Raw genomic sequence first — 21,148 nt, forward strand, 5'->3', positions numbered from 1 at the left:
AAACATTAAGGTTGTCAGCATCGTGGTACTTTTTACAATTTGGTAGAATTTTTATTCCAAATAAGACTATTTTCTACTAATGTTAAATTAATATTTAGTTGGATTTACCCATTTTTTATATTGATAAATTAATAATGTTGTGCTGGTAATGTCACATATACAGATTTCAGAGCCTAAAATTAAGTAATAATTGTTACATTTCTAAAATTATTATAATTAAAATAATTATGTCACAAAATTTCTCTAAAAATTATTAAATGTCAAATAAATTAATATAAACAATGTCAAACTAACAATAATAAAACTTAATAAGACGATACAATTGTCTAATTACATCACCAATAATTTAATTGAATTGTCCATAATATTAAAATTATAAAAATTAATATCTATATGAATGTCAAATAAATTAAACTAAATTAAATCATGTCAATAAATAAAATATAATGTCCATAAAATTATATAAAATAAATATCATGTCAATAAATTAAATTAGCGGTGAAATGTAAATTGAAATTAATGTATAAGTAATAATAGTTTAAATATCCTGTAATAAAATTGAATTTGAAAGGCATGTTTGGTCGTTTAACAAGTTCCCATATTTTTTGTGTCTGTTGACTTCGAGTGCTTCCAGTGCGTCCATTTTCTTGCTTTTGGGTAAAACATGTAGGTATTTAATGTTCTTGTCAGGTTCAAAATTATGGTCATTATTATTTAAATGCTCAGCAAATGTAGATCTTTCTGTTTTCCTTTTCCAAGCTGTGATATGTTCTTTTATCCTGGTTTTAAATTTCCGCCCTGTCTGACCTATATATATACCTCCACATGTTTCACAAGAAAGGCTGTATATTCCGCTATTGTCCGTGACGTTAAACTTGTCCTTGTTATTACACAACAGACTTTTTAGGGAACCCGTAGTGTAGAATGCTACCCTGGTCTCCCTGTTTTGTAAGATCCTTTGAAACCTATACGATAGAGGGCCAATATAAGGTATTTTAACCCAAGTTCTATTTACTTTTTCCTTAAGTCCTGAATGATCGTATAGGAGTCTTTCCGCCATCCTTCTCCTAGCTTTTCTAAGGATTGTGTCAATAAGTTCACTTTTGTACCCATTACTTACAGCGATATGTCTTATCGTGTCTAGTTCTGTCCTAAAATCATTTCTTTCTAGGGGTACATTTAACAAACGGTGAACAAAAGCGTGAAAAGCGGCGTGTTTGTGTTGGCGCGGATGAGAGGAGTTAGCATGAAGGACATTTTCACTATATGTAGGTTTTCTAAATATTTTAAACATATGATGACCTCGATTAATATCTATAGATAAGTCCAGGAAGTTTAATACTTTGTTGCCTATTTCTAATGTCATTTGTATATTATTATTAATTGTATTCAAATAATTAAAAAAATCATTTAAAATTTCAACTTTACCATTCCATAAACATATTATATCATCTACGTATCTGTACCAATAAATAATATATTCTTTATATGAGGTTTCCAATATCCTTGATTCAAAATTATCCATAAAAATGTCTGCACAGAGAGGAGACAAGGGGCTACCCATCGCCAATCCATCCTTCTGTTTATAAGTTTTACCATTATAAATAAAATATTGCATAAAATTTCGTCGATAATATTTAAACATTCTTTGATGGGTATGTTAGAAAATAGGTTTTTTACATCAAAGGAAACCAGGATCGCATTTTTTGGAACAGGAGAATCTTGAATTTTATTTATTAATTCCAGACTATTACTTATTGTATATTTGGGCTTAAATTTTGTTAAATTTTTAAAAATAGTATTTGCCTTCTTAGCGAGTTTGTAAGCTGGTGCTGTTGTGTATGAAACCACTGGTCTTATAGGTTCCCCTTGCTTGTGTAGTTTGTAAAATCCGTAGAATCGCGGTGGCAAGGGGTTCATGGATAAAATCGATGCTAGGTTAATTTTTTTTTTTTTTTTTTTTTTAAGTACACTGTCCGTAGAGCGAATTATGTCTTTGACCTCGTTATTATATGTTTCAGTTGGATCTTTTTTTAAAATTTTAAAATCATTGTTTTGTAGGAAATCCATTATTTTATTGTCATAATCTGTTTTTGTAACAATTACTACTGTGTTGCCTTTGTCTGCTTTTGTGATTACTAAGTCATTTTTGTTAATCTTCTCCTTAAGACCTTTTATCAAACCAGACTCATCAGGGATGGTTGTGAATGCTCGATCATTTTTGATTTTATGTAAGGTAAGAGCGCAGGACTGTTTTACAATTTTATTATCCTTTGATGCTATTTCAAGATCAGCTGCGAGATTGGCTATTTGTTTGTTCGTGATTTCGGTATTGGGGCAATGCTTGAGGCCTTTTTCTAATAAATTTATTTCTCTTTTGGAAAAAGTTATAGAAGTTTTATTTACTAGTTTTGGGTAGAATGTTGTTTTCGTATTTATATGTTTTGAGTTTTTTAATTTTTGATAATCCACTAGGTTATTAAGTTTTTTACATTGTACCATGAATTGCTCTTGAATTTTTTCTTTTATGTACTCATGTGTTTCTTTCTGGAGCCAGTCCAGTTCAATAGGGTGTAGTCTTAAAGCTAGTTCCATGTGCAATACTTTTAAATGGCATCCGATATTATCTCTTTGCTTGTATAAGTGATGAATTTCTGCTTCCAGACATTCATACTTCATTCGTGTCATTAATTTATCAATATATGGTTTTGACATCCGGCATCTAATCTGAATGTAGTTTGGAATCAATCTCAGTTTCTTACATTGTGAATTAAACCATATATGTTGTGATTTTTTTTTTAACTTAAATTTTAAACTTTTGTACAGTACCAGTAATTCAGCCGTGCTTGCCGATTTAACATATGTAATTGATTTGTGAAACACCGCGATTGTACGGATTTTACAAACTACACAAGCAAGGGGAACCTATAAGACCAGTGGTTTCATACACAACAGCACCAGCTTACAAACTCGCTAAGAAGGCAAATACTATTTTTAAAAATTTAACAAAATTTAAGCCCAAATATACAATAAGTAATAGTCTGGAATTAATAAATAAAATTCAAGATTCTCCTGTTCCAAAAAATGCGATCCTGGTTTCCTTTGATGTAAAAAACCTATTTTCTAACATACCCATCAAAGAATGTTTAAATATTATCGACGAAATTTTATGCAATATTTTATTTATAATGGTAAAACTTATAAACAGAAGGATGGATTGGCGATGGGTAGCCCCTTGTCTCCTCTCTGTGCAGACATTTTTATGGATAATTTTGAATCAAGGATATTGGAAACCTCATATAAAGAATATATTATTTATTGGTACAGATACGTAGATGATATAATATGTTTATGGAATGGTAAAGTTGAAATTTTAAATGAATTTTTTAATTATTTGAATACAATTAATAATAATATACAAATGACATTAGAAATAGGCAATAAAGTATTAAACTTCCTGGACTTATCTATAGATATTAATCGAGGTCATCATATGTTTAAAATATTTAGAAAACCTACATATAGTGAAAATGTCCTTCATGCTAACTCCTCTCATCCGCGCCAACACAAACACGCCGCTTTTCACGCTTTTGTTCACCGTTTGTTAAATGTACCCCTAGAAAGAAATGATTTTAGGACAGAACTAGACACGATAAGACATATCGCTGTAAGTAATGGGTACAAAAGTGAACTTATTGACACAATCCTTAGAAAAGCTAGGAGAAGGATGGCGGAAAGACTCCTATACGATCATTCAGGACTTAAGGAAAAAGTAAATAGAACTTGGGTTAAAATACCTTATATTGGCCCTCTATCGTATAGGTTTCAAAGGATCTTACAAAACAGGGAGACCAGGGTAGCATTCTACACTACGGGTTCCCTAAAAAGTCTGTTGTGTAATAACAAGGACAAGTTTAACGTCACGGACAATAGCGGAATATACAGCCTTTCTTGTGAAACATGTGGAGGTATATATATAGGTCAGACAGGGCGGAAATTTAAAACCAGGATAAAAGAACATATCACAGCTTGGAAAAGGAAAACAGAAAGATCTACATTTGCTGAGCATTTAAATAATAATGACCATAATTTTGAACCTGACAAGAACATTAAATACCTACATGTTTTACCCAAAAGCAAGAAAATGGACGCACTGGAAGCACTCGAAGTCAACAGACACAAAAAATATGGGAACTTGTTAAACGACCAAACATGCCTTTCAAATTCAATTTTATTACAGGATATTTAAACTATTATTACTTATACATTAATTTCAATTTACATTTCACCGCTAATTTAATTTATTGACATGATATTTATTTTATATAATTTTATGGACATTATATTTTATTTATTGACATGATTTAATTTAGTTTAATTTATTTGACATTCATATAGATATTAATTTTTATAATTTTAATATTATGGACAATTCAATTAAATTATTGGTGATGTAATTAGACAATTGTATCGTCTTATTAAGTTTTATTATTGTTAGTTTGACATTGTTTATATTAATTTATTTGACATTTAATAATTTTTAGAGAAATTTTGTGACATAATTATTTTAATTATAATAATTTTAGAAATGTAACAATTATTACTTAATTTTAGGCTCTGAAATCTGTATATGTGACATTACCAGCACAACATTATTAATTTATCAATATAAAAAATGGGTAAATCCAACTAAATATTAATTTAACATTAGTAGAAAATAGTCTTATTTGGAATAAAAATTCTACCAAATTGTAAAAAGTACCACGATGCTGACAACCTTAATGTTTGTTTTGATAATATTTAATTTTTTAAAAGTACCGACGTTAAACTTACACCTGATGATGAATAATTTCGAAACCGGTCGTGTTATTTGTTAAAAGTTATAATAATATCTTAATATAGTGGAAAAAGTGCAAGAAAAGTGTGTTTTATTAGTGTACAACATGAATTTCCACCAAGAACCGACAGTACAATCAATTACATATAATAATTATAAGTCTACCAGGATCTGATGGCAATTTTTGACAACAGATTTTCAAAAAATATCCTTGATCATTGGATAATTTTGTATATTTGCATGATTAACACACAGAATCAGCCGCTATAAGAAAAAAAGGATCAAAATGTTTTATTACAATTACCCCGGTATTGCTAGAGTCAATTTATTTTCTCACTTTTTGCCATCAGATTCTGGTAGACCTAAAATAATATAAAATATCGTACAAACCTTATAACCTGTAATGATAGAAGTTGTAAGTTGTAAATAAATAAATAAATCAATTTACAAGGAAGTAGTCTAACCTTTATTGTGGAACCCCTCCACGGGCTCACCTCGGAGGGGTGAGAACTTTTAGAATTTAGTATGTCTATCTCCTAACAAGTACAAACTAAGTTCCTAAGTAAAAGTTTGTGCTTTCGTCTCTTCCATCTACACTCCTTCGCACGCTGCTGCCGCACTGCTTGCGACGTAATGTGAAGGCAGCCTTAGTTGCCAAACCGGTGGTAGATCAACACGTAGGACGTTCTAAATGTATTTGCTGCATTCAGAAATAAATTATGTAGTTATGAACATAAAATAAAATTCAATTAAGTTAATATGATTTTTTTAAGTTTAGATTATTTTGGATTTATGAATAAAAACACTTAATATTCAACAAACACTTTATTTTAATAATATTTTTTATTATACAAAGCATTAACACCTGCTTTAAATAAAAACAAGAATATCGTGGTTACTTTTATCTACGATGGGCATAATATTAACAGTTATTTTTGATAAACATGGCTTGGGGCCATGGTATGTCTTTTCCACTTCTTCAGGTTTATCGTAAATTACTGTTGGTATAGTTTCGGTATCGTTTTCCTGACATATTACAACACTTTTTTCTTCTTCTGAAGTATTGCTTGGCCGACTGATGGGCTTAGGTATGGGTTCTGTATCACTTGATGTCACGTTTGTGTGATCTACATAATAGTAATATGGTAGTAAAACTTGAGGACTTTGATGTGACGTCGTGATTTCATTAGTATTGACATTAGGTGGGTTTTCATTATCGTTTTGTAGAACTTGGCGTGTTTTATTCGTTGAAGTACATATTATATGAGTTTTACTATCAGTTTCTAATACATTACCATCTGCATTTGATCTATCTGAATATGGGTTGTTATCAATATGTGGTGGGATTTGGAGTGTTTTATTTGTACATATACATGAATCCTTAGTCATCCCATTCGGTTCTGTTTTGTTATATTGAATTCCAGTAACATTATTAACGATTGTTTTATTCAAAGCAGGACATAATATCTCACTTGCTTTATTTGATTGTTCTTCTTGTGAGGCAAGATTTGGCTCCAAACAGGGAGTCGCCTTAAGTAGTGTATCGGTTTTTACCTCATCTTTCTGTAATGTTCCTGGGCACTGGTATTTTATTGCACTATGGTTGCTTTCTTCTTTGATATTTAATAATGGAACTGCAGATTCATTTGTATTATTTACTGGCTCTAATATATTTTGTAATGGAATTTTGATCTGGGAGCAATTACAAACTGAATTTTTAATATTAACAATGTCAAAATTATTTTTCGCAACGATATTATTGAGACTTGAACAATTTGGTTGTACTAAAAATGACTGTACAGCTGACAAAATTGTATCTGCTAAGTATGATGAAAAATTATTAAGATCGATGCTAGGAACAATTTCTTTAAATTCCGAACTTTCAACAGTGGTTTTTGTGCAATTGTTTTCTTTTGTTACGTTTGACTCTTCTGTTAAACATGGAATAAAGTCACCAATGCTTGTGATTTTATCGCATTTTTGGCTAAGGTTTAGACATTTGCAAAAATTTTCATTTCCATTGTTAATATCAATTATTATATTCTGTGCAATATTATCATTTATTTTTCCTGGGCAGGCTTTGTTAGGTTTTTCTGTTATAGTAATTTCTAGTGGATTGTTTTTGCAAACATCTTCAGAGTTTGGTATATTTATATTTATGTCCAACTTTGGCATTGTGTTTTGGTTTCTTATTATTAATTTACTAGAATTATCCTCGTATTGCTTTTGATTGTCATAAGATAGTTGTTGATTTAGTTCATTGGCATTGTACGGTTGAGAGCTATTATTGCATGATATTCCGTTTGCTTGTGATTCATATTCAACTCTTCTAATATCTTGTGAAAACGCATATTGTTGTGTTGTAGGCTCTAGAGTATCAGAATATTGAATAATTTCATTCTTTACTTTCGCCTTTCCTTGACTATCAAATACATCAGATGTAGGAGGATCTTGAGGTTTTTCTTGAAATTGTAAAGGAATATTAATTTTCAATATTTCGGAATCACTTTCTGTTCCTTTATCATTATGTAAAGCATTATTTACATATTCTTTTGTCGGTAGGTCTTGATCTAAGCTTTCCGTTGGTTTGACTTTCATCCTTTGACTACTAGGTAACGTTTGTTTATTGATTTTATTAGAAATAAAAGGATTAAAGCTGTTATAATACGGCACTTTTGTGTTTTGTGAGTCGTATCCAGGTATACCACCATTATAAGAAGGGTTTAGGTTTTTAGAATCTAAAGCTCCAAAAGATTTTGTCACTTCGTTATCCATTTTTTCATCATCTGAATTACTACCAAGTATATATTTTATTGGAAGTGATTTTTTATTATGTTGTTGAGGTATTAATAGTAGTCCTAAGGCTTCATTTTTATTTGAAAATTCATTATTCGGTATGTTATAATTGTTCGTATTTTGAGAAAGAATATTTTGATTTGGTTTAGGTATTTGTTTATTTTCATTTATTATTTGGTTGTAAGGTGCCGCTTGTTGAATTGATCCTCTTGAATTAAACGGATTTAATCTGTCGAAGTATGACACTCTGGATATTTGGTCTCTGTTTTCCAAGAGTTTAGCGTTATGAGATGACTGTGTACACTTAGTTTTGGCTCCTAAATTATAAACCGGTGTTGCTATTGCGTTTTTAGTTCTCATGTTTTCTGAAAATTCAATTTGTTGAATAAGCTCCGGAAGGTTTTCTTGTGTTTGGAAAGGTAGTTGACTCGACAGCTCTGTAGAAGGTAAACCTTCCTGTATAATGTTATCAAGTAAATTATAATTATTAACTGTAGGTAATATGGACAAACTATTGTCTTCAGGACTTTCTGTGAGATTTTGCTGTATAATATGAGGAGAAAATTCACTTAATGGCTGCATTTGGGAAACACTTTCGTCTATGTTGTAAGGTATAATATTATGTTTAACATTAATATCAGGTTCTGCTTTTACTAACTGATTTTCAGTTGATGATTGTGGATTTATGGTTAGAGAATTAAACGGATCTAAGTTTTTATTATATGGTTCTTTGAACACTTGAAATTCATTTCTTTCTTTCTTAATTGGTGCGCCTTTACTTACTTCTGAAATAGGAACCTGTGGGAGACTTTTCTGTAGAGGTTTACTCATTTGCAGCACACCGGATTCAGCATTTTTGTTTTGTAAGTTCCCTTTTACATCTAGTTCAGGCAAACTAATTTGATCAGTTTTTACTAAAATATGATCTTCCTGCAATATTTGAGCGCTAGTTATGTTTGATGTTTTTAAACTTGGGTCCAATGTATTTTCATACGTTCTTTTATTTAGTTCGTTTGATGTTTCAGTTTTTTCTGCGCCGTTGTTAGAAGTCGCATTTGAAAATTGCTTTTCTTTTAATAGGTGGTCACTAGATTGCAATTGTGAACCAAATGCTCTCGAAAACGGTTGATAAAAATTATTGTTATATGGTGTTTTGAGAATTTTGGACTCATTTTTTTCTTCGTTGTGTAAATTTTGTTCTGGTTGAGAAATGATTTCCGGACTCCCTGATGGAATTATTTGTGCATTAGGACTAACATTATTTGTTGACTGTGGCACGTTTCTTTCTGAAAAAAGGAACATTGGATCCGCTTTTCTTGTTTGTTCTTCATATGTTAAAGATTGGTTTCCTAATTTAATTTGTTGATTAAATGCTCTTGAATAAGGTCGATTGTAATATGGTGGTGGGGAATTTTGTGTAACATTTTCATCTTTATTGTTTGAAGTTTGTTCGGTTCTAAGTATAGTTTCTGGATAAGCGAACACAGAGTTATTTTTTTGGAAGTTAGTAGTCATTTGGAGCACAATTCCCTCTTTGTTGTTATTTTGTGGTTCCGCTTTTTCCTGTTCATTTAGTTTTGGTGAGTGGTTTCTTGGCATTAATTGTTGACTATGCGCCCTTGAAAATGGCTGGTAAAATTCATTATAATACGGTGGTGTGGTTTGAAGTGATTTAGACACATTTTCTGTATCGTTGTGTAGATTTTCAGGTTGATAAACGACTTCCGGACTCTCTGATGGAATTATTTCAGGGTTAGTTTGGCTTTTTTTGGGTACATTTCTGTCTACAGGAATGTTCATTGAATATGTTTTACTCGCATTATCTTCATATTTCAACGATTGGTTATCAGGTTTGATTTGCTGATTAAATGATCTTGAATAAGGTCGATAAAGGTTATAAGGAGGTGCGAAATTTTGTAAAATATTTTCATCTTCGTTATTTGAAGTTTGTTTGGTCGTAATGATAATGTCTGGACTGGTGACCACGGAATTAATTTCTTGCGGGTTAGCAGCTATATGAGCCTTTTCGACGACATTTCCCTCTTCACTATAATGTTGTGGATCCACTTTTTCCAGTTGATTTAATGTTGATGAATGGTTTCTTGGAAACAATTGTTGACCAAAATATGATCTTGTATAGGGTTGGTAAAAGTTATTATAATATGGCGCTCTGAATGGATAAGAAATATTTTCTTCTTTTGTGGATGAATTAAAAATTATTCCTGGATTTGAAACCTCTGAAATATTCTCTTCTAAATTAAGATTTGTAAAATTTGGTTGCGCTAGAGGAATAATTTTATCTGCAAAGCTATAATAAGGTAAAGTATTAAGCATATTTAATTTAGATGAACTACTAGGATCCATTGTTACTATTGGGTTCTCTTGCAATGATTCATTATTTGGTTTTAATAACGATTTTGAATTTTGGTAATACGGCATTCTAGAGATCGGCACTTGAAGTGTTCTAGGATCAGTTTTTAATTGATTTGCCCTTATTTTTTCATTATCAGATATCAGCTGAGAATACAATGCTTCTGAATCAATCGGATTAATCTGATTCTTATTTGGTATTCTGAGTGTCTGGGTTAAATTTCTTTCTTCGTTGTATGGAGGCAGTAGATTTTGATTTGTTGGTACTATGGTAGTAAAATAAGAAGAATTTTCTTGTGGTTTATAAGGTGGTATTTTTAGTGGTTGCATTTTAGATTGTTGCTTCACATTAGGTGTATTATATTTTATTTCCTGTTGTTGACCTTTAGGATTTAATTTACCAAATTTATTCTCTTTCGAAATTTGGAAAAATGGATTGCTATTGCTATATGATACTCTAGATACTTGCGCTCTATTTGCAGGAATATTTTCTGCGTCAAAAGTGTAGTCTTTAAATTCCTCAGCATTCTCAGCGTTTTTTCCCAGCGTTCTCTCATTTTGTGGGCCACTTAACATATTATTATAATTATTAGGCAGAACCTGAGGTAGACTATCTGTTAGTTGTATAGGTTGTGTAGTCAAAGTTTTTAACTGGGGCTCTACAAATGTGGCCTCTAGATTTATGGCTGCTGCATCATTTGTTTTAACATTTTTTAATGGGCTCGTACTTCGTGATTTACTTTTTAGGTCTAAGTCCATGGTCTTCAATAAGTTTTCACGAAAATTATTAAAAGTTTCTGAAAATGGTTTATGCTGATATTTTGTACTCGACACTTCATTTGGTTTTTTTGATATTTCGGGATGATTGTCGAGATCTACGGTTTTGGGCCCACTCATTAAAGGACTAGCTTCATTAAAATTTACGTAATTATCTGGAATAACCTTATCCGGCATATTCTGTGTAGGCATAATATTAAGAGGTGTAATTCCCATAGATCTTTTATTTGCATTGCTAGGCTTAGTATCTTCAACTGGTTGCGTGGTGCCCTGTGAGATGTAGCCATAGCTGTATTTTGGTCGCAAATCCCGACCCACGTTTATATCCCCTGGTGAAACGTTGGCAGCTTCATGTGTGGTTGCGGGCAACTTGGCACTCGATATTGATGATACATATGGATTGCATGTTGCTAACTGTGGGAAAAAAACACAAATAATTTAATTTAGAACACGATCAATGAAGTTACTCATTAGTCAATATAAACAATACCTATTTTTCAAAGATATATTTTACTGAGTTCAGTTTTAGCCTACCTACAAAAAAAACTATAAATCCAAAATATACTTTATTATTAGGTTTGTGAAATAATTGACCCCAATTGTTACGCATTTTTAACAAAAACACGTCTGGAGTTTACTCCACGTGTAAGGACTGTTGAAATTGATAACACAATATAATAGAGTTTCATAATTTAATGTGACTCTACGATTATTGCATGAACGGCAGTAACAGTTTTGAGAAGCTACTAGAAGCTTTTAAAAATGCAATAAATGCTAATTTTGAGAATGGTAGATAAATTTTACATTTTACACTAAATGCCTGTTCCAACACTTAAATTGACAGATAGAGTATGAATCTGTGTGTATAATATGAGAATCTGTCAATAAAAGTTGTGGATAGCCTATCCGGCACTTTATCAGGGAGTGGTGAAAGAGGCCCTTAGTCACGTTGATTATAAGTATTACTTTACTCCATAATTATTAGAATTAAAAAACCTCTCCAAATTTAAAGTTATCATCATTTTAAAGTCAATCAATTGCAGCAACACAATATTTAAAGCTCTATATTTTTAGATCGGAATAGAAAACAGCTTTTTGTTTTCCATGTTATAATATGTAATAGTATTACATACCATTACATGTAATGTAATTCTATTAAATGTATTTGCAAAAAGATAAGGGACAATGCATACGACATTTTTATCAGCGATTTGCACTGGCGTTAGATAAAAAAAAAATAAACAAAACCTACCTTTAAAAAACACGTAATAATTAAGACACTCACAACCATACTGACCGATATATTACGACAAACAGACGACTAATAAATATACATTTAGTTTTTAATATTGTTATCGCCCATTACTGTAATTTAGGTAACTTTATGTAAGCCTCAAGAGTTTTTGAGATTTATAATACCGCGTAGCATTTTGTCATTTAAAAAAATAGGTACATCAATAATGATTGTGCTATATAAAATAAATTCAGATGGTGAAAATGATGGAAAGGGTGAATGTAATTTATGAACGATTTCCTACGTCCAGCAGCCGTGGACATGGGAGGAATCGTCGTGGAAAAATGAAGAAACGTTCAAAGATTTTAAATCATACAAGCTAATCGTTCACGCGCATTTTGGGTCATCCAACATGGGCGTGACCGATGATCATACAAGCCTGTTTTTTGGCGAGTTTTAATATATGATATTAGCAAAGGAATAAGATTAAATTGATCGTTAGTATGTTAAAAGGTTTTTGGCTTATATCTTATTCTATTCGTTATCGTGTATTTACTGCTCTATTATATCAATAGTTGCTAGAAGATTTGTTTCCAAATTCTGGTATTTCGGTACGCTACATAGTACAGCAATATAATTCTGGTATTTCGGTACGCTACATAGTACAGCAATATAATTCTGGTATTTCGGTACGCTACATAGTACAGCAATATAATTCTGGTATTTCGGTACGCTACATAGTACAGCAATATAATTCTGGTATTTCGGTACGCTACATAGTACAGCAATATAATTCGGGTATTTCGGTACGCTACATAGTACAGCAATATAATTCTGGTATTTCGGTACGCTACATAGTACAGCAATATAATTCTGGTATTTCGGTACGCTACATAGTACAGCAATATAATTCTGGTATTTCGGTACGCTACATAGTACAGCAATATAATTTTTGCAACATAATATATTTTGAGGTTCCCGACGTCAACGGTGGTAAAGATGATGATTGTTTACAGACCTCGAGATATTAATAGAGCATCGTGTGTTTGTTGTCTGTACTCAGCATTTTATACCAAATAAAACTATTTGCACATTTTATAAACAACTTCATTTTCACTTATCGATCAATTAAATTCAATCTTCGATGAGTTACGTGACATTGTTTTAAACAACGATAACGTTTATCGATTTCAAGTAAATATTACAAAAAAATTACAAAACAAAGGAATAGTTTTAAATATAAATAAAATCATAAATAATTTAATTGTATTACCAGTTCACTTTTGTATTGAATTAAAAATGGCGTACGGTGTCGGATTTTTTATCATCGTTCAGGCTATTTTCCTGCAGGTATTTATTCTACCAATAGCTAGCTCACTAAATATATTACATGCTTACATGCGCATGCAACTAATGGTTCTTCTAAAATGACTTAATTTGACTTTTAGTAGCTATAGTGTTCTCGTTATAATTTTTAACACTTAAAAAGTTCCAGTTTAATTCAATAAATATTCTCACCATAATATTATAAGTAATTCAAATAATATTAAGATAATAACTATAATTACACTTTTTTTAAAATTGTAAAATAGCTTTGTCCACACTGTGACTTTTTTTGTTCATCAAGGGCATGCGTTATAGCGCAGTCAACATCGCACGTGAGGCATGCCCGCGACGCTATACTTTTCTTTCCAACGCAGATGGATTTTGACGCATTCAATTATTGAATATGCCAAACGAAAGTTGAATAAAAAGACGATGACGAAAATTGAAGATGAAATTGCATTGTGTGGACATAGCTATTGAGACATCTAAGTACCTTTTTTTACAGAGCGTATTCGGACAATGCGTCAACAGAGTGGTTCCTAGCTGTCAGTCCAACCTGGTTGAAGCCTTGTTGCCCAACCAGGTGTTCCTCAGGGAGGGCGTCATTCCTGGACCTCCAATCATACCTGCACCCATCGCCGGTCCCATTCTACCAGAAGTCGGCTACTCCCCCACCATAATCCAGGATAGCGGCGTAGCTAACAGCTTAGCTAATGCTCTCCAGCTGCTAGTAGTCAGCAGTCTTCTAAGTAATACGCTGCCAGGGCCTTGCGACTATCCAGCATACCCAGCAAATTTGGTGCCAGCTGGATATCCCTACCCCATAGAAAATGTCATCCCAGCACCATACAGCTATATTTATTAACTTGTATTGTTAGTTATTTATTTCAGTAAAGCTTAATAAAATATTTCATGTAAATCCCAGTTTTTTTTTCGTTTTTATCCCCTTGGCAAATCACTTTGACAGCACTTTAATTGAGATAACACTATAGATCTTCTCTTTTAGGTCGACTTCCTTCAATCTAGACTAAGAATCTCGTTCTTTGTCTTTGTAAAACTTTGACTTTTTACTTTGGCAAACTTTTAGCAATAACATTAATGCTTTGACGATTTGTTTGTAAAATTTTCGAAGTTAAAAACATTTCACTCCAACGAGCACTTTTCGCTAACATCTAATGCTTAAAATAATAATTCTTTATCAAAGTATTGAGTAACCGCATCTAATATACATTATACATTCAATATTATGTAATGAGTCCCAACGTGACTGATAGAGATGTACAGATAAACTTTACTTATATCAACTAGCTGTTAATGTTATTTTCTCATTTGTAACTTTTCGGCTATCTCGATGGCTATCAAGAGCTGTTTGATCATTATTATCTCCATTTATGAGGTGAGTTTCTAAAATTCTGTTCATTCATTTTAATAATTTTTTATCGAAAAAAAAGATTACTTTTCCTGTTCTTTTTAGGTAGCTTCATACGTTCACCCATATGGTGCTAAGCCTTTTTATCCGAGGGGTCCACGACCAAGGGAATTCTATATAGATCCAACAAGAATTCAACAAAATTATGCCAACCCGAGCCAATACCCTTACCCTGTACAGGAAGCAATACCTACAAACTACCCTGTTTATCAAAATCCTGTAGAACAGCCTAACTATCAAGTATATCAACAAGTTTTGGAACCAAATCCCGCAACCTATCCAATATATCAACAGGCACTGGAACCAAATGTTGCTAACTATCCGGTATATCAACAAACTCTGGAACCAAACGCAAACTATGCCATTTATCAGCAACCTGTGGAACCAAACCCGGTTACCTATCCAGTTTATCAACCAGTAGAAACTGTAGCCGAAATACAAGTTCCGATGACACCACCAGCTGTAGCGCCAACTCTACCATCAGCGAAAAATGATAAACCTGCAGGTTTTGATTCGAATGTAATAAACAATTTGGCGATAGCATTGCAATTGTTAATAATAAATAATCTAATAAGTAACCCTGCACCAAATAGTCCTAGTTTAGATGCTATTAAGACTGCAATTGAAGGAGCAAAGCTAGCTGTTAATAAGCCTTGTGAAGCAGAATACGAATACCCATTGCTGAACGCCAAGTTCCTTGGTTCCTCTAATTTTGATGATGCAAGTTCTATGATAGCATATGGAGGCTTTGGAAGTCCAGTAACTTCACCAAGAGTTGGAGCTTTACTGAAGTCACCATACGATTACCTATCATCATCATCATCGGAGTATCCATCGAAGAGTAATCTACAGAATCCGTATGCGGCAATATTTTCTCCTGACAATATCAAAGAATTGTTCACACTGTCTGACTATTATTGAGTTATATAATATGTTTAGAATTTCCTAGTCTACGTCTGTAAATATTTAATTAATGTTAATAAAATACTGGTAAGTCTGTAGTAAAGAAATTAAAAATTTCAAAACGTTTTTCATTAACATTATTTAATACCTCTCCTCCAGGTAGACATGTCTCAGAGTAGAATTACATTTATAACCGTTAAAAATAAGAATGTTACTAACATATATTGAGTCTATTGATATGGTCACCGACTCATCCTTTTTTTTTATGAAATAAGGGGCCAAACGAGCAAACGGGTCACCTGATGGAAAGCAACTTCCGTCACCCATGGACACTCGCAGCATCAGAAGAGCTGCATGTGCGTTGCCGGCCTTTTAAGAGGGAATAGGGTAATAGGGGAGGGTAGGGAAGGGAAGGGAATAGGGGAGGGTAGGAAAGGGAATAGGGTAGGGGATTGGGCCTCCGGTAAACTCACTCACTCGGCGAAACACAGCGCAAGCGCTGTTTCACGCCGGTTTTCTGTGAGAACGTGGTATTTATCCGGTCGAGCCGGCCCATTCGTGCCGAAGGATGGCTCTCCCACGTATGACCGCGTATGAGATTCGACCTTTCGCGTTCCGCCTGTTGCCTACCGCTGCTCTAAATATGAATGATGATTAGACGAAGACTGATTCCCTAATGCGTGATTTATTAGGCAACTAGATGATGCCCGCAACTCTGTTGCGCCAAAATTCGTTTATCGCGCGGGAACCGTACATCTTTCCGGGATAAAAAGTATCCTATGTCCTTTCCCGGGTCTCAAAGTATCTCCATGCCAAATTTCAGCACAATCGGTTCAGCGGTTTGAACGTGAAGAGATAACAGACCGACAGACAGACAGACGGACAGACACACTTTCGCATTTATAATTTTAGTATGGATTTAGTCTTGAAACCAATAATATTCGACTTATCAATTAACTGTGATAATATTATTCAGATAGAATTATGTTTTAAAAATACACAGAATATTTTCTATACGTGGGAGAGCCATGCTTCGGCACGAATGGGTCGGCTCGACCGGAGAAATACCACGTTCTCACAGAAAACCGGCGTGAAACAGCGCTAGCGCTGTGTTTCGCCGAGTGAGTGAGTTTACCGGAGGCCCAATCCCCTACCCTATTCCCTTCCCTACCCTCCCCAATTCCCTTCCCATCCCTACCCTCCCCTATTACCCTTATTCCCTCTTAAAAGGCCGGCAACGCACCTGCAGCTCTTCTGATGCTGCGAGTGTCCATGTGCGACGGAAGTTGCTTTCCATCAGGTGACCCGTTTGCTCGTTTGCCCCCTTATTTCATAAAAAAAAAAAATTGCTTAAAGTTGTTGTCGTTTTGGACCCAAAGATAAGAGAGACATAAAGATCGATAGCCGCTATGAAAGTAAAATATTATTAGCAAGGGGAATTATAATTCTCAATGGTAACATTTAAGACTTTCACCTCTTACCCCCGAGGGTAAGGAGCGACCTTAATTATGAGGTCCTAACGGTATTCAGTTACTAATAGGCTTAAAGGTACTCTAATTAAAAGGAAAATTAAATCAAAATATCGTTTACAACCTTATCAAAGGTTTCTTACAAATAATGAAACATTTATAAAATCGTATTATAAATTATTTAATAAGCTAATTCATTTCTAACATTTATACGAAATAAATAAATAAATAATAATATCAGTAGGTATTATGATAATGTAATAAATTAAATTAGTAACATTTTATTGTAAGTTCACTGCCTCTTACTACTACATTATTTTTTAAGTTCTATTTACAACTAGCTGTTACCCGCGACTTCGTCCGCGTTAACATAAGTGAAACATATCCTCCTCCTTTTCGCAAGTCGTTTAAAAAGTAGCCTAAGTTATTCCTTACTACATCAGCCTCTATGTGCCTAAAAAAGTCCCGTTAAAATCGCTCCAGCCATTTCAGAGATTAGCCGAAACAAACAGACAGACATACAGACAAAAATTGTAAAAAATGTTGTTTTGGTGTCTGTACCCTATATACATTCATATGCATTTAGTAAAAAACGGTTCTTTCAATATTACAAACAGACACTCCATTTTTATTTATATGTATAGATGTATAGATGTATAGATAAACCTACATTCATAGACACCAATGATTAAATATGCAATCTGCGAGGACTATTTTGAATTACATTTGAATAGAATAAGGGCTCTTTTGACAAATAACTAGGACCATTTTGGTTTAATGGTAAACTATACACTAGTGGTTTATTTGGGGCTTGGAGAGTGGTTGCTATTTTCTCAACCACTGGCTGCATGATCTGTCCAATCAGTGGCTTCAGCAAAGCTGCTCTGGAGAATCTGGATAGCGCCATCTGTTGAATTGCAGCTGTAAGCTCTTGGCAGTTCATGTTCTTTACATACGAACCAAGTGTATTTTCGAGGTTAGCAGGGTCGTAGTACTGAATAGGTTGGCCTGAAATTATCTGTAAAAATGCTGTATGTAAGTCTATATTGTGATACCAAATGGCGCTTTTAGAAATACTAGATCCTCAAAGAAAATTGGTGTGAAAAAAATTTATCGACTCCATTTTTCTGTCATTGCCATAAACCAAGAGGGACATAAAATATTGGCAAAAGGCTGTAAATGAATGAATGTTCGTAGGCGTAGGCAATCGCTTACTATCTATACTAAATGTATTCATTATATCTTACCTTAAAAATCGCAAAGAAACACACAACGTAAATCATTTTCTATCGATTTGTTAAGGGTTGGGTTTTGTTTGGCTGAGATTTTGTTTGCAATTAGTGGCTATTATGAAAATATGCTTGATACTTTTCTTCTTCACTTGTTTTAATAGAGTCGATGATGACACTTGGTTTTCTCTACGTGATGTATCAAGATCTGATAACATATTTACTGATTGTAGATATCTTAGATGGCAATTACGTTGAAATTACATAACAAACATAACAAATACTCAATAATGTTAACTGGTATTGATTGTAATCGTAGTGTTGTTTTTGGTTGGGTATCTACTTTTGGTTGTCTCTACTATGATCCTTGCTGAAATATGTTGGACGTTGGTTAACTTAAATTTTATACGTGGGAGAGCCATGCTTCGGCACGAATGGGCCGGCTCGACCGGATAAATACCACGTTCTCACAGAAAACCGGCGTGAAACAGCGCTTGCGCTGTGTTTCGCCGAGTGAGTGAGTTTACCGGAGGCCCTACCCTATTCCCTTCCCTTCCCTACCCTCCCCTACTACCCTATTCCCTCTTAAAAGGCCGGCAACGCACATGCAGCTCTTCTGATGCTGCGAGTGTCCATGGGCGACGGAAGTTGCTTTCCATCAGGTGACCCGTTTGCTCGTTTGCCCCCCTTATTTCATAAAAAAAAAACAAACAAATATATTCTAGTACATAAACATACACATTTAAATATAATAGTAAAGTTACCACCTAAATCCTACAGAACAATCCTGACCCTTAGCAACGAGAAATACGACGTGAGAAATATTATATTACTAGATGATGCCAGCAAAAATCTTTTATCGCACGAGAACCTTACATTTTCCGGAAAAAAAGGATCCGACGTCCTTTCTTGGGACTAAAAGTAGGTACTATACCAAATTTCAGCAAAATCGGTTCAGCGGTTCGGGTGTGAAGATTTTACAGACACAGCCAATCATAATATTTGTATGGGTGTATTGTATGGCGAAGAGTCTACATAACGTATCTATGTAGCCACATACAAGTTAGCAGGCTACGTGTCTTTTACTAAGGATTCGCTGAAGCATGTTGTATAAGTTGTATGAAGTAAAATATACAACGATTGCGTTGAACCATTTCATATGCCCTATATAAGTAATTACGATACTAAATATTTGTTTATACTTTTGTGGCAACATGGCGGCATTTGTCATAATATTAGTTGCGACATGCCTCTTTTGTATGGTGAGTAAGGAATTCAATTTATAGCAGTACTATTCCAAATCATATTGATCGAAATGCAAATTAATATTGACCGTCCATAATGTTCTTCTACAATTATACATTTTTGTTTTCTTTATCGCGCGATAAATCAGTAACATTAAAATTTAAAGTAACGCTTATTATAACATTTAGATCAAAACGAATTGGAAGAGAAAATGATATAATTAAAGCATTAGCAGCTAGAACCAAGCTCTAAATAATCTAAACAATTATTTTTTTTCGAACTGTGTTAGTTTTTAGCCCCTTTAAAAAGGCTTATAATGTAGAGTTTTTGAAGGGGATTATCATGATTCATGAAACAAAAAGTCAAAATAGCATACGATCTCTGATATTACCTACGAGGCTACACGACTAATATTTTTTCATGTGTTATGCATATGCAATGCATAACACATGAAAAAAACTGGACCTGCAGCTCTTCTAATGTTGCGAGTGTTCATGGGTGCGTTGCTGGCCTTTTAAGAAGGAATATGTACGCTCTCTTCTTAAAGGTTTGTTTTAGAGAGTGGTAAGCTGGTTAGTGTGGTAAAAGTGGTAAGATTATACTTACCACTCTCCAAAAACAAAACTTCAAGGAAAGAGCGTATTCCTTACTCCCTCTCTTGTACTGAGGCTACACGACTAATATTTGCATATGCATAACACATGAAAAAAACTGGCTGTTGCGAGTGTCCATTTGCGACGGTAGTTTCTTTTCGTCAGGTGACCCGTTTGCTTATTTGCCCCCTTATTTAAAAAAATCCTACTGTTTTCCAGGCGCACAGCCAGTTCCTGCCGCCCATCGTAACCCGGGACTACGGTTACGAGTACGGCCCGCTCACCTCCTCCATCACCGTGGTCGACAACTCCATGTCCCTCGCCCTCGCCAACGCGCTCCAGTCTATGATCCTCACCAACTTCCTAGACTCCTCCATAAACCTATCACCGAAGTATAACCCGGAGTACCCCTACTCCTTTGTAGTCGAGTCCGTGACTTACTCGCCCATTATAGACACGTTTTTTCCTTGTGATACGCCAGTGTACGATATATACCCCGTGTCGTATACCGATATATCTCCCGTCTACCTTCCCGAGCCCCAGGTGATATACACCGAAACTATATACGGGCCCCCTTTGCCTATGGCCTCGGATAAATGTTTTGCTGATGTGATGGCCCCAAATCTACAGATTGTGCCGATTTCTTGTGTCGGCGGTTACGATATTGTACCAGTAAATGCTGTGCCATCAAATTTTGGCCTCGTAGACATAATCATGCCTCCATACGGAGGTTTCAATGATTTCTATATGTCCGGTGTGCCGTTGTTTTTTGATAATCTATAAGAATGTAATGTTACTAAAAAAAGTTTGATAACTTAGTATTTGGATGGTCGAGAGTAATTTTACACTTCAGAGAGTGTTGTCTTGATAATCTTTAACACGTAAGTTGACCATTTTTTGTTTTATCGAAATAAATGACGACAAATTCTATGTGTTTTTA

The 21,148-nt window shown here is 33.8% G+C and overlaps 3 protein-coding genes across 6 annotated transcripts; 2 read left to right on the top strand and 1 right to left on the bottom strand.

Annotated features, from left to right (window-relative positions):
• Nucleotides 1–5,694: 5,694 nt before the first annotated feature.
• Nucleotides 5,695–13,047, bottom strand: LOC121739719. Of its 4 annotated transcripts, XM_042132261.1 has the most exons (3): nt 12,033–12,147; nt 7,592–11,194; nt 5,695–7,555 (listed from the first exon to the last, which is right to left on the bottom strand). In XM_042132261.1, the coding sequence occupies exons 1-3, from the start codon at nt 12,069–12,071 to the stop codon at nt 5,708–5,710; spliced, it is 5,490 nt and encodes a 1,829-aa protein (XP_041988195.1). In that variant the 5' UTR covers nt 12,072–12,147; the 3' UTR covers nt 5,695–5,707. The 4 variants fall into 4 exon arrangements, with proteins under 4 accessions (XP_041988195.1, XP_041988196.1, XP_041988193.1 ...); XM_042132262.1 differs by lacking the exon at nt 12,033–12,147 and adding an exon at nt 13,033–13,047 and having other exon boundaries at nt 5,695–11,194; XM_042132259.1 differs by having other exon boundaries at nt 5,695–11,194.
• Nucleotides 13,048–13,265: 218 nt separating this feature from the next.
• Nucleotides 13,266–15,738, top strand: LOC121736072. Its single transcript, XM_042127127.1, has 4 exons — nt 13,266–13,364; nt 13,846–14,202; nt 14,662–14,736; nt 14,815–15,738. The coding sequence occupies exons 1-4, from the start codon at nt 13,314–13,316 to the stop codon at nt 15,688–15,690; spliced, it is 1,359 nt and encodes a 452-aa protein (XP_041983061.1). The 5' UTR covers nt 13,266–13,313; the 3' UTR covers nt 15,691–15,738.
• A 3,766-nt stretch (nt 15,739–19,504) lies between these two features.
• On the top strand, nt 19,505–21,136 carry LOC121738765. Its single transcript, XM_042131002.1, has 2 exons — nt 19,505–19,632; nt 20,428–21,136. The coding sequence occupies exons 1-2, from the start codon at nt 19,585–19,587 to the stop codon at nt 20,989–20,991; spliced, it is 612 nt and encodes a 203-aa protein (XP_041986936.1). The 5' UTR covers nt 19,505–19,584; the 3' UTR covers nt 20,992–21,136.
• Nucleotides 21,137–21,148: the final 12 nt, after the last annotated feature.

Source organism: Aricia agestis, chromosome 2 (assembly GCF_905147365.1).
Source record: "Aricia agestis chromosome 2, ilAriAges1.1, whole genome shotgun sequence".
Taxonomy (NCBI): Eukaryota; Metazoa; Arthropoda; class Insecta; order Lepidoptera; family Lycaenidae; genus Aricia; species Aricia agestis.

What these genes read in the sequence shown, in the direction of transcription:
- LOC121739719 (XM_042132259.1), bottom strand. Translation starts at nt 12,071, where the DNA reads ATGGTTGTGAGTGTCTTAATTATTACGTGTTTTTTAAAG. An exon ending in TTATTACGTGTTTTTTAAAG is followed by an intron (nt 11,195 to 12,032) that starts GTAGGTTTTGTT and finishes TTTTTCCCACAG; the next exon opens with TTAGCAACATGCAATCCATA.
- LOC121738765 (XM_042131002.1), top strand. Translation starts at nt 19,585, where the DNA reads ATGGCGGCATTTGTCATAATATTAGTTGCGACATGCCTCTTTTGTATG. An exon ending in CGACATGCCTCTTTTGTATG is followed by an intron (nt 19,633 to 20,427) that starts GTGAGTAAGGAA and finishes ACTGTTTTCCAG; the next exon opens with GCGCACAGCCAGTTCCTGCC.
- LOC121736072 (XM_042127127.1), top strand. Translation starts at nt 13,314, where the DNA reads ATGGCGTACGGTGTCGGATTTTTTATCATCGTTCAGGCTATTTTCCTG. An exon ending in TTCAGGCTATTTTCCTGCAG is followed by an intron (nt 13,365 to 13,845) that starts GTATTTATTCTA and finishes CTTTTTTTACAG; the next exon opens with AGCGTATTCGGACAATGCGT. An exon ending in TTATTATCTCCATTTATGAG is followed by an intron (nt 14,737 to 14,814) that starts GTGAGTTTCTAA and finishes TGTTCTTTTTAG; the next exon opens with GTAGCTTCATACGTTCACCC.